The 15499-nt window shown below is 57.9% G+C and overlaps 1 protein-coding gene across 1 annotated transcript in view; it reads right to left on the reverse strand.

The window, feature by feature from the left end:
- The window catches only part of SDK1 (sidekick cell adhesion molecule 1), a 384821-nt gene that overhangs the window by 82795 nt on the left and 286527 nt on the right, over positions 1-15499 (reverse strand). The window contains exon 22 of the mRNA XM_039878899.1: positions 12240-12361. Within this exon, the coding sequence (XP_039734833.1) occupies positions 12240-12361 (122 nt within the window). The remainder of the gene's footprint in view (positions 1-12239; positions 12362-15499) is intronic.

The following is a 15499-nucleotide window of genomic DNA, read 5'->3' on the forward strand; positions in this document are numbered from 1 at the left end:
AAACTGGCTGTTCGCTAACGATACACTGGACACAGCCGGCCGCAGACTCTTTGAAGATAAAGCAAATCAGAGCTCCACGGGGGAGCTGGGATCGGGGGTTTCCTTCTTCTTTGAAAGCTAACAAACAGCACTTGACAAAACTTAGTACAAACGCAGAGTGCCACACTTTTCAAGGCCCTCTCAGCAGGCGGTGGCGTCAGCACCATCAGGGGCTGCGGTCCCGAGGCCCCAGGACGTGCTGGCCGAGGGCTGCCTGCCTCGCCTGCTTGCGTCTGGCACCAGCTGGCCGCGAGGCTGGGCCCCGTTGACACTGAATGCCTGGGGTCCCAGAGCCGGCCAGCCTCGCCAAGTCAGACCTCGGTCATCAGCCTTGGGAAAGCCTCTGCAGTGGGAGGGGCCTCGGACACAAGGGCGGGAAGCCAGCTGCACGGCAGGACCTCCAGCACCCGCCTGTGGCTGCAGTGACAGCCCTGAGCTCAGCACCCCCGAGGCCAGGAGAGCAAAGGCTCCTCAGAGGCCAGTCACCCACCTCACTCAAAGGTCGCCACAAGCAGAGGAAGCTGCAGCGGGGTGCGGGGAAGCAGGCTCCCTCCACGCTGAGCCAAGGGACAGGAAAAGCACTCGGAGAGCAGGTTCCGTGGAGGCCCGCCAAGCTGAGAGCTCCCTCTTGGCTGAAACCCGGCGTCAGCAGGAAAACTTGCATGCCAAGCAGCTTGCAGTTTGCATGTCCCCTCTCCTTCTGAGCGGTGTCCCCGGGCTGAGCCACGTGAGGCCTCCGGAGAGGCGGCTTGGAGGAAGGGGACAGATGGGGCACCGGCAGGCAGCGCGAGCGCGGCCCAAGGCCAGTTCCCGAGGCCACGAGGGCCTGCACCGTCAGCTGCGGGGTCCTCCCAGCACCCGGGGACCTTTCCTGGTCCCCGTCCCCTCCCGCTCCTGGCCTTACTAGTCGGTTCTTTATTTACTTTAAACTGTCGAACATTCTGCCTATCTTCAGGAGCAGCGGTATGGTGCAATGACGTGCGTCCCCTCATTTAAACATAGCTCTGGGGGTGTCTCTGACACCAGGGTCCCCGGGTCCCCTCTGGCTGCCCAGCCGCTGCTTCTCTGGTTCCTCCTTCGTACCCACTGACCTCAAAATGAGGTCTCTCCCAGGTCTGCCCTGGCAGCTGCCTTTGTCTCCCTCAGTGATGGTGTCCTTCTTGCTGGCATTGGGTGTCCCTGCACAAGCCACCTCAGACTGCGTGGCCTCATTGCTCCTGACGGCCAGGTGACGTCTGAGTCCCAGCGGCTCTGGGCCGTACGTCCCACCCGACAGGCCTGCAGCACGGCTGACATCTTCCTCCCGGGATGAGCCTCTGGACGGCCATGTTCTGGCCATGACACCGTGGTCCCCTGTCATCAGGATGGGACACAGAGCCGTTTCCTGGCTCCCTGACTCGGCCACGGTCTGCCCACTGGGGTCGCCTGTCACCCCACGGGTGGCATTCGCTGATTTCAGCGGCCGGGCCCTGGCTTGGGAGCCGCTGACCTGCTGCTGCAGCTGCTTTGATGGCTGAGCTCGGAGACAGATAAAGGACACAGCAGTCGCTCGTCAAAGCCTCTCGACTGTGGAGCAGACCACGGGGTCGCGGCTGCCCGGCCCGCTTGCCCTCGGGCCCATGGGGGGACGCTGGCCCAGCCGGTCCCTCTATGATGAGCACTCAGGAAGCCACGGGTCTAAGGGCGCCCTCAGGTGCTTCTGCGCCCGGAGCCCCCTTCCCCAGCCAGTCACCCTGCACGGTCCAGCCCGATAACGTCCCTGAAGCACAGGCCTCAGCTCTTGTAGCCATAAAGTGACAGCTTAGGTGGGACTGTCCATCCCAGCGGCATGTGGCTTTGTCCCTCTGACCCCGCTCCCTGCCCATGGGAACAGGCCTCGTCACCTGGGCACATCACACCGGTCCCGCCCGCCCTTCCCTGTCCAGTCTCCCACGCCCTCCCCAGGGACCGCCATGTGATTCACCATTCCCTAAATGCGTCCCCCGAAACATTCAGCTAGTTTTACCATAAAGCCCTCTCCTCCCACGGGAGGCTTCTCCCGGAGGCCGGTGACTGTCTCTGCTCCACCTCGTGGCACCATGCTGAGACCAGGACACGCGGTGTCTTGGACACTTCTGGACAGAAACAAACGCCCTGGCAAGGCCTCCCGGCCGCCTCGCGGTCTCGCCTGCACCTCGTCCTGCCACAAGCCCGACCCAGCTCCCCACAACTGTATTAGTCACATTTCCGGTTTCTGTGTTTGATGCTTGGGCATCTGGGGTGCTGGGACCGCCCCTCCAGGGTCAGCCGAGGCGTCAAGACCGAACCGCTCGCCAGGAGCGCCCCTTTCAGAAGCAAACCCCCTGCCCAAGCCCGCCCACGCTTCCTCGGTGGGCTCACAGCCCGGCCACCGGCCACCTGCCCTCTCACCCAGGGACCAGACGAGCAGAGCAGACCTGTGCCGAGGCCATGGAGCCACCCACACCAGCCGGTCCTGAGCCTGCTCGTGTCTGTCCCCTCTCTCCGCCCCCGACCCGCCCTGGTGCTCCCCCGTGTGGCCCTGGGTGGCGGTCCCCGGTCCCCCCTCCCCCCGGAACTGTGAGGAACAAACTGTCTTCTCAGTGTGTCGTCTCTATCTGTCAGCCTCACTAGAATCTGAATAAAATTAAAAGTTGAAGGTTAAAGCAGCAGGTGCCCCGCCATCCCTAACTCTCAGCCTTTCGCCGAGCTGGTCTCTCGGCTTGGAACGCCAGCCTCCCCGCCAAAGTGCTGTTCGCCCTTCGAGGCCCAACCGAAGCTCGCCTCCTACGCGGCGCCTTCCTGGATTATCCCGGTGCCTCCCTTGCTGTCTGGCGCTGTCTCAGCAGCATTTTCATAACAAGTCTTATTTGTATCCATCTTCAGAGTCCATTTTAATAGATCCTTCAACCCCGCCCCCACCAATTATGAGTTTCCGGAGGCAGAAACGAATAGGTTTTCATCTTCATCATCTAATACGTGGCACGAAACCTAAAACCTATCAAACTGTAGGTGTTTCATAAATGTTTGCTGGATGAACGGATGACTGAATGGAAAAACTATAAAAACTAACGACCGGAAAAACGAATCATACAGGCAAATCAGAATTCGGGAGAAAGAATGTGAGCAGGCCTCACAGAGAACAGGGAAACGTGACACGTACCATTTAATGTGGTTTGACGGTTGTGGTCTACGTGTACACTGACCTCTATTTCTTGACAATGACGCGCAGTAAAACACTTCTCTCGGCCCTACTTGAGTCGTCACTCGGGCTGCAGTGTTTTCTCCTCATGTGGTATTTCTAAAAGTTCCATAAAAGGATCTAAAAGGATCTGATAGACTAATGAACAGAAAGGCCGCTTCAGACCACTCGCCCTGCACAGATTCCCCACGCCGGCTGCTGGACGGAGGGACGTCACTGTGAGGCTGCCATGCAGACGACCAGGCAGACGATAAACTTTCCAAACTCTCCGAGTGTGCATTTCATCGTCACTTGTCACCTCGGTGCCCGACTGCTCAGGAGGCGCATTATCCAGAGCAGAGAAGCAGCCGGTCTGGCATATTTACCCAGGTGACCGTGTCATTACTGAAGAAGCCATCAGAGCTGGTGACAGCCCTCCTATGCATTCGAGACAGGCGATTCAGAAATAATGTCACTCTTTTTCTTCATATTATGAAAAAGAAATTCAACTGTGTCAGGATTTAGTATAATTGAAACGCTGACAGATAGTTATCGCAAGGGCCGCAGCGGCCCTCACGTCCACCTGTGGGGGGAGGAGGAGGAGACGGCACCAGCCGTTCGCAGTCCCAGCTCCAGGGCTCACGGTGACGAGATAGAACCATCCAGCCCACCACGCCGCAGGAGAAAGGACCCCCTCGAATCTCTCCCCCGTCAGAGGCGACAGGCAGCGGTTGGACAGGTGAAGACGCCGACAATATGCTTCTACAGGGCGGAGGCAGCGGAGGCCGGGGAGCGCGGGGCGTGGCGCCCTCCGGCTGTGGGGTTCCTCGGTTCCGTCCGAGTGAATTCTGAGCACCGGCAGATTGGTTCCCAGAGGACCCTTGGCGCTGGGGCAGGCTGGCTTCTGGCCCAGGGCTGTGGGCCTGCTTCTGAGCTGCAGACTCCGTCTCCCTGGGGCCCAGCCCCCTGACCACAGCCGCCCCCACGGAACCTGGCCCTCGGCCGGGCCTGCCCGGGGGCCCGCTCGCCCCCCAGGGACTTTCCAGGGTCAGCCCAGGCACCCAGGACGCGTCTTTCCACGGAAGGCCACGCCGTCCGGAGCAGCCTTCTCTGAGGCCAGGCGTCGGCCCTGACTTTGCCCTTGCCGTGTGTGAGCGCCACGCTCACGCTTCCCTGCGCTGTTGCTATGCCAACGAGAAACTGAGGCCGGGCGAGGCCACGTGCCTGGTCCCCGCGTGCCTGGCTCCCAGGTCCTGGTCCTGGTCCTCCCCTCTGTGCCGATGGCCAGCGCTCACGGACGCTCCTAGATCTGGACGATGGCTTGTCACTACGTGCCCGACGCTGCGCTTGGCGCTCTGCTCTGACAGCCTGTCCCTCCGCTGACCCGGCCTGAGGCCATACACATCCCGCAGGTCCCAGCCGGTCCCGTCCTGCAAGCCGCCAGGCCCAGGTCGGGATGGAGCGCCGCGCTGAGACGTGGACCGAGGGCCGAGCTGGGGACCCGAGTGTCTCGCTCCGAGGAAGCGTCGATTTTTCTAAGCCTCGACATCGCCAAATTTATGCCACTTTCACAGACCCGCAAGGAGAGAAAAAATCACTGAAAATACATACACAGGAACGTGAACAATTCAGAGCAACACTTTAGGAGGGCTGCTTATTTCTCAGGCACGCGCCTATTTTCAAAAGGAATTCACGAACGGAACCTCCTCGGCCCGCGGCCCACGGCTTCTGCCTCTGGGGCGGGGACGTCGCCAGGTCTCGGCAGCTTCTTTCTTCCTGAGTCCTTCCTACCCGCTGCAGGTGGGCGGCTTTTTATTCCTCCCCAAGGCCCCGGTTCTGTGCGGGGCTGGACCACAGTAAGCGCCTGGGGTGCAGGAGAGGCTGGAGGTGGGGGGACGAAGTGAATCCTGCTGAAAAGGGGAGGGGACTGTCACCACCCAGAATTCTCGGCTACACACTGGGCTTTAAAAGTGGGGGCAGCTCGGGCACAAAGCGGGTGTTGTGGGCTTCCACCTGTGCCAGGAGACAGCAGGGCACCATCCACCGCAGCCTGGCCACGAGGAGGTGTTCACCTGCTGGACCAAGCGGGGCAGGGGTGCTCGCCGCAAATGGGGAAGTAAGCGGCTCCCCCCTCGTCACCACCCCTGATCCGGCCTCTCGGCGGGCAGTGTGCTTGTGAGACAGAGAACGTCCCTCCACACTCGACTTCTCTGAGGAACACGTCACTCCAGGTGACATCGCTGTGCATGCTGCGGGGCCACCTCGGGCACCCCGAGGGCCTTCCGTGTGGGCCCCCAGGCCCCGAGCGCTGTCTCCCCTCGTCCTTAGTTACTGAGACAGCGGCACTCGGCAGTCGAGCGCTCGATTTTATTAGCCCATAACACTCTCTAAAACAGCTCCGTTTAAGAAAATGGCTACTATTATACACAAATAAGCACTAAGTGGGCTTTTTTTCCTTTTCCATCTTCGAAATGGCAACAGTTTTATCTGCATCCACAGCGACACCACCAGCATCTTCATCGAGGATGGAGGGAGCCCTGCTCGGAGCGGCCGGGGAGGGGGCGGCCTGTACAAACGGGGTTTACACGGGGCCACGGGTGGGCGTGGCAGACACCCCCCCACATCTGCACCCCCCAAGGAGCACCCTGGGACGAGGAAGCGGCGCTCCCCTCCCTCTGCAGTCGGAGGGCACAAATGTACCAAGCATCGCTGAACCAGAACGGCCTAGAGAAGCTGCCTCGGGAAGTGAGACCCGCGTCGGCTTGTCCGGGGCCTCGCGGGCTCCACGGCGAGGGCGCTCCCGTTCCCTCGCTGGCCCGCGGGTGCGCTGAGGAGCGCGGCCTTGCAAGGGTCAGACTCCAAAGGAAGACGCGGCTGAGAAGTGGCTCGAAGGGGAACAGCAAGCTCTGTGCTGCAGGGTCTGAGGGACGGTGAAGGCCGCCCGGCAGCTCCCTGCCCAGGGAGTGTGAGTGAGTGTGAGTGAGAGTGAGAGTGAGTGTGTGTGTGAGAGTGTGTGAGAGTGAAAATGTGAGTGTGAAGTGGCCAGCGGAATTGGCTGGCAGAAGTAGGTATGTGGTGAGTGAGTAATATTAGTGAGTGTGATTGTGAAAGTGTGAGTGTGTAATGATGAGTGAGTGTGAAAGTGTGAAAGTGTGAGTGTGCGAGTGTGAGTGTGAGTGAGTGTGCGAGTGTGTCGGGGGGCTGGAGAGACCTCACCAGATAGTAAACATACCTTAAAGTCTCTATAATTAAACGTGGACTCGGTGCATAAATAGCCAGACTAACAGAGTGAAAAGTTCAGAAATAGCCCGAGTAGACATGGAAAGTTAATATTACAAATCAAGAGGGAGCAAAAAAACGGACTTTTGAACAAAGGGCTTTGGGACAATTACACTGCTATTTGCAACATAATAAAAATGGATTCACGCCTCACTCCAAGGGTAAGGACAAATTCCAAAAGAACGGGAATCTAAATGCAGACGGGAAACCATGACAGCGCTCTCCGGAGATCGGGTGGAGCCCTTAACGGCCTGACAGTGGGGAAAACCTTTCTGTCTATGACTCAAAACCCAAAGCTCATAAGAAAAGATTGATGAGTCAGACCCGTTCTTGTGGTATGTCGAACAATTACACATATGGCTGATGGGAATGCAAAGTGTTACAACCCGTAGCAGAGGAACTGGGTAAAATCTAGAGAATTACATAGAATCACTGTTTAATCCAGCAATCGCACTCCAAGGAATGCACCCCGAAGATTCAGGGGCAGAAATACAAAACGATGATGCAAAAGGCTGAAGGTGACCTCCAGGCAGAATAATGCCCCCCCCACCATCCCCCCAGATTTCCACGGCCTAATCCCTGGGGCCTGTGAGCAGGGCACCTTACAGGGGCTTTGCAGGCGAGACTAAGTTTGAAAGCCCGGAAGCAGAGAGGTCATCCCGGATTGGCTGGGTGGGCCCGATCTAACCACAGGAGTCCTGAGAAGTGGCAGAGGGACGCAGAAGAGGGTCAGCGAGATGAGCGGGAAGCATGGGGAGACAGGACAGGAAAGCCAGGGCTGGCTCTGAAGGTGGAGGACAGGGCCACGGGCTGCCGGAAGCTGGGGACAGCCAGCTGGGTTCTGCCGCCACAAGGAAGTGAACTAGGACGCCCCGAGGAGCAGGGAGACAGACCCCCGTGGAGCCTCCAGACAAGAGTGCAGCCCTGCCGTCCGTCCCTACAGCTTAGCCCTAAAGCCCAGGGCAAGCTTCTGACCCGGGGAGCTATCAGATCGCACAGATGATGAGCTGTGTCCGCCGCTAACGTCCTGGTCATCTGTTCAGGCCGCGATCGAGTGCGCGTCTCGGACGCCCGCCAGCAGAGGACCGCTCCATGAGCAGGCCTGGCGCCCTGGCGCCCCACACGAGAGAAAGCTACGGCGGGGGAGGGCACTCCAGCCACGGCAGAGTGAGCCGCGGGCCGCCAGGCCGGCTGGACAAAGGCCGGGGTGGCAGGCTGGGTAAGGGGAGCAGGGACGCAGACAGCTGCTTGTGCGGTGAAAAACGGGGAGGGCGAACCCCAGACCTTAAGCGGGGCTTCTGGGGGAGGGGGAGCACACACGTCTCCAAACACACCTTTGAGGTCACGCAGGTAAGTTACATGCCCAATACGGAATTACAGTGAAAATGTTTTACCGACCTGCTGAAAGGTAAAGTGATTTTTAAAGAAGGCAATCAATGAACCAAACGAAAACCCCGAAATGAACGCGTCTAATTTTGCATTCAGTTGGTGACGTAAGGACACAGAGAAAGGAATTCTAGGAGCTTCGAATTCGCTATTTTGACTGTTCGTCTGTGGTGTGACATAACTTCAGGACAAATACTTAAATTGCACTCTGTCTTACTGTTAGCTGTACCCCTGAAATTCCAATTTTGAAACTCTTTATATAATAGTAGGATAAATAAACAATTATGTTAATATTTCTAAAAAGTACAATTTTAGTGCAAGGGAAAGGGTAAAGTATAAATTCAAAGTGATCTTAAATTTGAATTGGAAATACCAGTATGAACTCATGTTTCAGAAAAATGTGCACCTCCCCTCTCTGTCCACTGCGAAGGTCCAGAAGCAACGGCCAGCAGTGGACACGGCACCCCTCCCCCACCTGGAGTGCCCGGATTCCGGCCTTCAAATGCCATGTGACGGTAACGGGACCCAAGGCCCCTGGTAGGGGTGGCTCGCTGTGAGCTGGGGGCAGGAAGGCACAAGAGGATCGTAGGACGTCCCGTCCTATGAGAAAGCAAGGCCACCGGCAAAGATGGGGGTGCGCGTGTCAAAAGGCCCAGGACGCAAGGGCTGCCCACTGGCCAGGATGGGTCAGTTTCAGCTTCGACAGGAATAATGGCTGCGGGGGTTGAAACGCACTGAATACATAAAAACCCACCCACTGAATACATAAAAACCCACCCACTGAATACATAAAAACCCACCCACTGAATACATAAAAACCCACGCCTTCACGATGGAGCCCAGGGAGAGACAGGGGGCAGAGAGGGAAAATCCGCATCCCCTGGGGAGAAACGAGCTCCGTACTTGGAAGCTGGGAGGTACAGGGAACCAGGGAGCGTTTGCCGCCCTCCTGAGCCCGGCCACCCGCCGGAGGGCGAGGGGAGGTGCTTCTTCCGAGTTCCAGCTACTGATGAGGGAGGACCGATAGAAAATTACCATTTTGAATATCCTGAGAAAACACTTAATCAGGCCCTTAGCTACAAAGCTGGAGGAGGGGGCGACCAGGTGGGGGCCCGGCTGTGGCTCGGTCGTGGCATCCCCCAGGGTGGGACCTGGGCGCCGAGCCCTGACGTGCTGCGGTCTGAAGCACGCAGTGCCGCCTGGGACGTGGGCCCCGTGACGACAGTGGCCGTGACGCGGACAGCAACGGCAACGTGGCGAGTCGGACGGGGCTCTGGGCTGAAGTCCCCGGTCACAGGAAGCATGGGGCAGAGGGACAAGGAAGTGGGGGGCACAAGCTCTAAGAAGGACGTCCCATGGGGCAACTGGTGGGTTTGTCAACAAGGCTACGGCCCGGGGAACAGAGGGTCTGGGTGAAGAGAGACTCGATCTACAGTGACCAGGGCAGGTGAGTGGCTGTCGGGCGGGGGGAGCCCTGGGGAGGGACTACGAAGGGCACAGGGGACGTTCAGGGGTCATGGCTGTGTCCTTATCCTGATGGCGAGGGTTCCACAGGTATGTGGGCGTGGACGTCTGAGTCACAACTTACCGTACTGTACACTCTAAATATGTGAAGTTCATCATCTGTCAATCACACCTGGATAAAGCTGATCAATTTTTTAAACGATTTAAGAGACATGACAACCAAATGCACAGTGTGAACTTCACGTGAATCCTGTTTTCGTCAAAACCATAGTAAAAAGATGTTTTTGAAAAATCTGGGGCAACCTGAACGTGGTCTAACTTAAGATGACATTAAGGAATTTTATTCATTAGGTGTGATAGTGGTACTATAATTATGAGAGAAAGAACCCCTATTAAAATGTCAGATTTCATGGAAGCAAGACAAACAAACAGGTGCACGAACCGTGGGTGAGCTCACCGGTGAGCTCACAAGCGTGACACAGATCCAGACCAAGAAATGACGTTCTTAGCCCGCCGAGGCCGGCCGGCCACGATCCCCGCCCCCGACGGTGGACGCAAGAATGTTAACACCAAAGGTGACTTTTTCTTGGGGGACGTCAGGAAGATGGAATCATACAGTATGTACTGACGTTATGAGTCTGGCTTCTTTTGCTCAGCATTATGTTCGTGACATCCACACGTCGTGTGCGCGTGCGTTTTAGAACCCCGTGCTGGATACTTGGGGGCGAGATTACACGTGCTCTGAGATGTGCTTTAAAACTCTCCAGCAACAACGACAAGGGGGACCAGAGAAATCTAGATAACAGAACAGACGAAGGTCACGGGTATCGGGAGTTTGTTTTATTACTCTCTCTCCTTTGGGTTTGTTAAAGAAGCTTCGTGTTAAAAATGTAAATGGAAAGGTTGTGGGGCAGAGTCCTAAAGCAGACAGGCTGGGCAGAGGAGGTGCTGTGTGCTCGGCACGCCACGCCCTCCCGGCAGAGCCAGCGACACTCCCAGACTCCCCTGCGGCAGAGGAGCCGAGACTGGGTCCGCTGAACGGGAGGTGGGCGGAAGCGGTGGTGTCCCCGCCTGGCTGGGGGCACACGGTGAAGCTCCTGAGCAGGGAGCCAGGAAGACACTGGCATTTCTGTCGCCGTGGCCCAGCCTCGCCCGCCACCCACGCCGAAGCCGGCAGAGCTTGCGGCCTCGGCCCTCGCTGTGTGACACCACGGGCTACCTCACGTGCTTCCGAGGTCTTTAGGGTGCTTGCCCAGCTACCTCTATGGACTTAAAGATGCTAGAATGGCTTGCACGTGAATCGCCATCTTTCTCCTTATCCCTGGGGATACGTCCGAGGCCTGATTGGTGCCTGAAACCCCAGATAGTGCCAAACCCGACGTACACTCTGCTTTTCTCTATGTCCCTACGATAACGTTTGCGAAGCAGGCACAGCGAGAGATTAGCGATGACTAGCAACACGGTAGAATAGTTGTAACGATGAGCTGTCACAAGTTACGCGAGTGGCTTCAAGGGCATTGCTAAGAGAAATGTGACCTGAACACAGCACTGTCATGCTACCAAGTGACTCACGACGGAGCACGCACCGCGTGGAGATGCTGGACGACGGGGCGATTCACGTCCTGTGCGGCACGGAGCGGGGCGGTGGGACATTCCATCACGTCACTCAGAGCGACGTGCAATTTCAGACCGAGGGGCCGCGTGTTTCTGGAATTCTCCGTTTAGTACTTTCGGACCACGGGTGGCCGCGGGTGAGGAGGCGGGCACCGCGTTTTCTTCCGTTCTAAAATTCGCTTTTACAGTGTTGGTTTTCATTCTCTGGGGATTTATTTTCTGAGTCTGACGTGAGGTAGGGACATGTTGTTATTTTTATCTAAGTTAATAATTGTTCCAGCTCATTTATTGATCAGTCACAACTAGTTGGTTTGCACTTTCAAAATCCTGTGTAAGTTTCCAGAAACAGTTGTTCAATGAAACTTTTGACTCCGTGTACGGGATTTGTTGCCTAATTTACTGCCAATTTCCAAGAGCGAATTGTCTTACAACGGAGTGTGAGCACAGCCAGGGAAACCACTAGGATTTTACTACAGACAATAACTGTTCGAACCTTCGCTACTGCTCATAACTGGGCTCTTTGCGTCCACTGTCATCAGCGCCTAGTGTGGCGCTCGGCACGGCCCGCGTCACCCTGTCCCTCGCAGCCCTCCCGTGGCTCTCCAGTCATCACCCTCTGAGTGAGGTCTTGGGCCGTGAGCGGCCGGGGCTCTGCACACCCACTGCCCGTCACTCGTCCCCACCCCTCCTCCAGCCTCCGGCCTCCCTGCTGCTCCCATGGGACATGCGTGCCCCTCCCAGCGACAGGACCTTCTTTTTTCCCCCGAGAGAGAGAGCTTTCTCCTTTGTGGCAGAAGCTGTCAGCCCTCGTTTACTGCCTCGTCCTCATGCCTGGAGCAGTGCTTGGCCGTAAGCGCGCTCTGTTACCACCGATGGCTGAATGCATACACACGCGGCACCGGCTCGTGGGGTAGACAAGTTGTACCAAACGGTTAACCCTGTTAGTGTGTGGGAGCTGCTTGGGACACAGAATTTAAAAAGCCAACCGGCTGTGCTGCCACACGCGGGGCACCCCTGCGAACCGCAACTTGGATCTTCACCCCATCATCGCTACTAGCATCCAGGCTCACAGCTCCGTTTCCCGTGTCTTCCCGCATCCTGTCCCCAGCACCCCAGTTGTCCCAGCCTCTGGCTCCCCTCCAGACATGACCACCACGTCCTCCGCTTTCTGTCAGCTCCAGCCACTGACTAACGACTCCTTAAAGCCATCGCTGGGTGGTGGCGGTCCCCGAGTGCGGCGCGTGGGACGCCCCCGCTCTCAGCCGGCACGAGCGTGTACCTGCCCTTCTACGATCCACCTGGAGATCGACGTCTTCCCGTCGTAGCCCGGTCGGAACTGGAGGGTGGCGGAGCGAGGGCTGATGTTGGAGATGACCAGGTTGGACGGGGCACCCGGCAGTTCTGGCAAGAAGAGGGACAGGAGAGGCAGAGACGTGAGTTCTCGCGCACCTTAGAAAACGCACGGGCACGTCCGTGGGCGAGCATCTTCCAAACGCGTCTACGCCTGGAAAAAGCTCGCTTCCAAAACCGCGGACGCGAGAGGCACAGCCCTGCAGAAACACGAGCGTAGTGTGCCCCGTACTTCCCCAGGGTCACCTCCTAAGCCCCCGGCCGCCTGGTGTGGCGTCCTAGATGATGAGCTCCGAAGGTCGGGTCATGTCTCACGCGTCCCATTCAGAGCAGGCGCTTGTGGAGCTGCCGCTCGCCACGTGAAGAAAGGGCCCTAAACCCGGCTGTCCTTGGACAATGACCCGACGCCCGGGAGGGCGGGGTGGGGGAGGAGCGAGGGGTGCACAGCCAGTGTCTCTAGACGGCGGGACACGGTAGGTGGGCAGGTCCCGAGCCTTAGGCTTCCTGGGTCCCGTTCCCATGGCCACCAAATCCAGGTGCAGAAGCCCACCCACTCCACCTGTGCTCACGCTCTGGCACCTAAATGAGGGCAGGGCTTCCGGGCTTCTGCCACCTGAGGCCACCTGTGACCTAAGTCTGCTCACCGACTCCAGACCCTCTGGTGGTTCCGCCCCCAGGGAGGCTGTGCCACTCAGAAGTGAAGTCCTGTGAGCTCTGAGTGACAGCTCTTACACGGGCGACACGCTCGAGAAAGACGATGGGGTGAGGCAGGGGAAAGGACGCAGTCCCCACGGCAGAAAGGGCTTCCGGGGGAGCACAGTTCCGGGGGAGGCTCCCCGACTCGGCCCTGAGCATCCCGCTGCACGGTTCCGGGGGAGGCTCCCTGATTCAGCCCTGAGCACCCCGCTGCACGGTTCCGGGGGAGGCTCCCGATTCAGCCTGACACCGCTGCACGGTCGGGGCTCCCTGACTCAGCCCTGAGCACCCCGCTGCACGGTTCCGGGGGAGGCTCCCTGACTCAGCCCTGAGCAGCGACAATAAAACGCTCTGGTGATCGATTCAGTATTGGCACAGGCAGGGGCTCTAGGGTCTCAAGGGTCCTTTCCACATCAAGTTTAATGAATCTGAAGCAGAAAATGTTTAAATCGAAGGACAAGTGACTCTTTATATTTTCAGCTCTGTGGATTCTTAAAGTGGCCCCTCAGTCGTTAACGGGGGTACCCTCGAGCATGGCCAACGGGCTCCGGACCCCTCAAGGGGTTGCTGACACAGTCCTGTTTCCGGCCAGTCCTCAGAGAGCTCGGGATGTCCCAGGGTCAACCTCAGCTACAGGTGATCTGGCCTGGAGTGAAGTGACTCCCCGGCTCCTGTTCGCCTCGGTGGCCAGGTGCCCGCGGGACAGCCAGACCCTGTCCCCCTGGGCCCTACGCCGCAGCCCAGGGCAGTGCTGGCCACGTGACGCTGGGGGAGGGTGTCTTCCTGACACCTGCCAGCCTGTCCCCTGTCCCCGCTGGACAGTGTCCACACTGTCCCTGGGAAAAACCTGCTCGCACACATGGCTGTGCTTCCACGTCACTCTCAGTGGCTGCGGATGAGGGATTTCTAACACGTGTAACAGCGTGTCATCGTTATTATTAAAGCACTAACAATATTTTAAATATGTGCTTTGGGAACTGACTATGTATGTGCCATAAAGTGTATCTTTCTGTAAAAAAGATTTCTTCCTTAAACGAATACATTTATTTTGTGAATGCCTAAAAAAAAATACTGGCTGCCTAAAAAAAATACTGGCTGCCTCAAAGTGTGGTCCCAACCAGCTCCTCAGTGCCAGCTGAGAACCTGTCCCACAGGCCGACCCCCGGCCTCGCCCAGACCAGGAGGTGCCCCCGGGCTGGGACCGCCATCGGCGTGGAGAGCCCCGGTGACTGTGGCACGCGGCAGGGCAGTGCTGGAACCCTGGCTTGCCAAGGGGACATCGGCGATCGTCTGTCAGTGGACAGCGGACTTGCGCGGGGCCTCTGCCGGCAGGCTGGGTCTCACGGCTTCTAGAAAGCTGTCTGCGCGGTGGTGAGGACACCGTGGTCCCGCTGGGCCGTGCCATGGGCGCAGGGCCGTGAGGGGGGGCAGCGAGTGTGAACTCGCTTAGCCGGGGGGGTCTTCTCACGTCTTACCTAAGCTCATATCCTCTTGGACCAAGCGTGTCACCCCCTCAAGAAATGAGCCCGCGGACTGGAAGTGAGTGCGCCGTGGGGTTCAGCTGGCTCATTAAAGACACGCATACAGAGAGAGGCGGTCGTTAACTTTTCTCAACGACAAAAAAAAAAAAAAAAAAAAGCAGCCGAATGGACATTTTTTAAACGGCAAGAGGCCTACAGCTTTAATTACAAAATTGAGCTGACAGCGCCACGATGCTCCCTCACGGGCATCTGCGAGTTCCTCGGAGAAGCGTTTTCATTTGCAACATGAACTTGAAAACCGAGGAGAAGAAGGTGAGTGGCAATTTCCCAAAGCTGGACCCCTGAGAACATAGTGTGAATGTAAAAGCACATGATGGCAGGTGTCCCCAAGCCCACTGCAGCCAGGAAACCGACCGCAGCGGGCGGCTTGGCGAGGACGCCCCCTCCACGTTCACCCGGACTTTCTCGCTCCCTCCGTCCCCCGCCTCCTGTCCCTCCACCTTCTGGGACTGCTTCTTCTTATCCGAAACCCAAATGTCCATTGTTTTCTTGAATGAATAGTTTTATGCTTCCTATTATGGAACAAAAGGGATTCTACAGAGAGCAATAGCCTCACAGGGGCCCGGGCCCGGGCTCCTGGCTGGCCAGGTCCTGGCAGGCGGTCACGCCCCAGGCACGCAACTTCTTAGCCAAAGTCTCGCCTGTGCCCAAGCCAGCCCCGCCTGTTGTTTCTGTGCATCTGGTTTACCGCCTGTCAGATGCCAGGGCTGTCCTTCCTCAGACCCCCCGAGGCGTGACCGCCCTCACGAGAGCACGTGACCCACCCCGCACCCCGCCCCGCCCTGCTCCCCCACCTCCACGGAACCCCGCCTACGTCTCCCCTTAATTCCAAAAGCAGAAAAGGGACAGCGTGAGCCTCTGAGATCTTGCTCCCCGGCCACCGTCATCTGTTTGGCTCAGGCAAACTCAGCTACAGTCTTAGAAAAATGGTCTGCAGGTCTGGACACTTCTT

This window comes from Pteropus medius, unplaced genomic scaffold, assembly GCF_902729225.1.
Source record: "Pteropus medius unplaced genomic scaffold, Ma_sr-lr_union100, whole genome shotgun sequence".
In the NCBI taxonomy this organism is placed as follows: Eukaryota; Metazoa; Chordata; class Mammalia; order Chiroptera; family Pteropodidae; genus Pteropus; species Pteropus medius.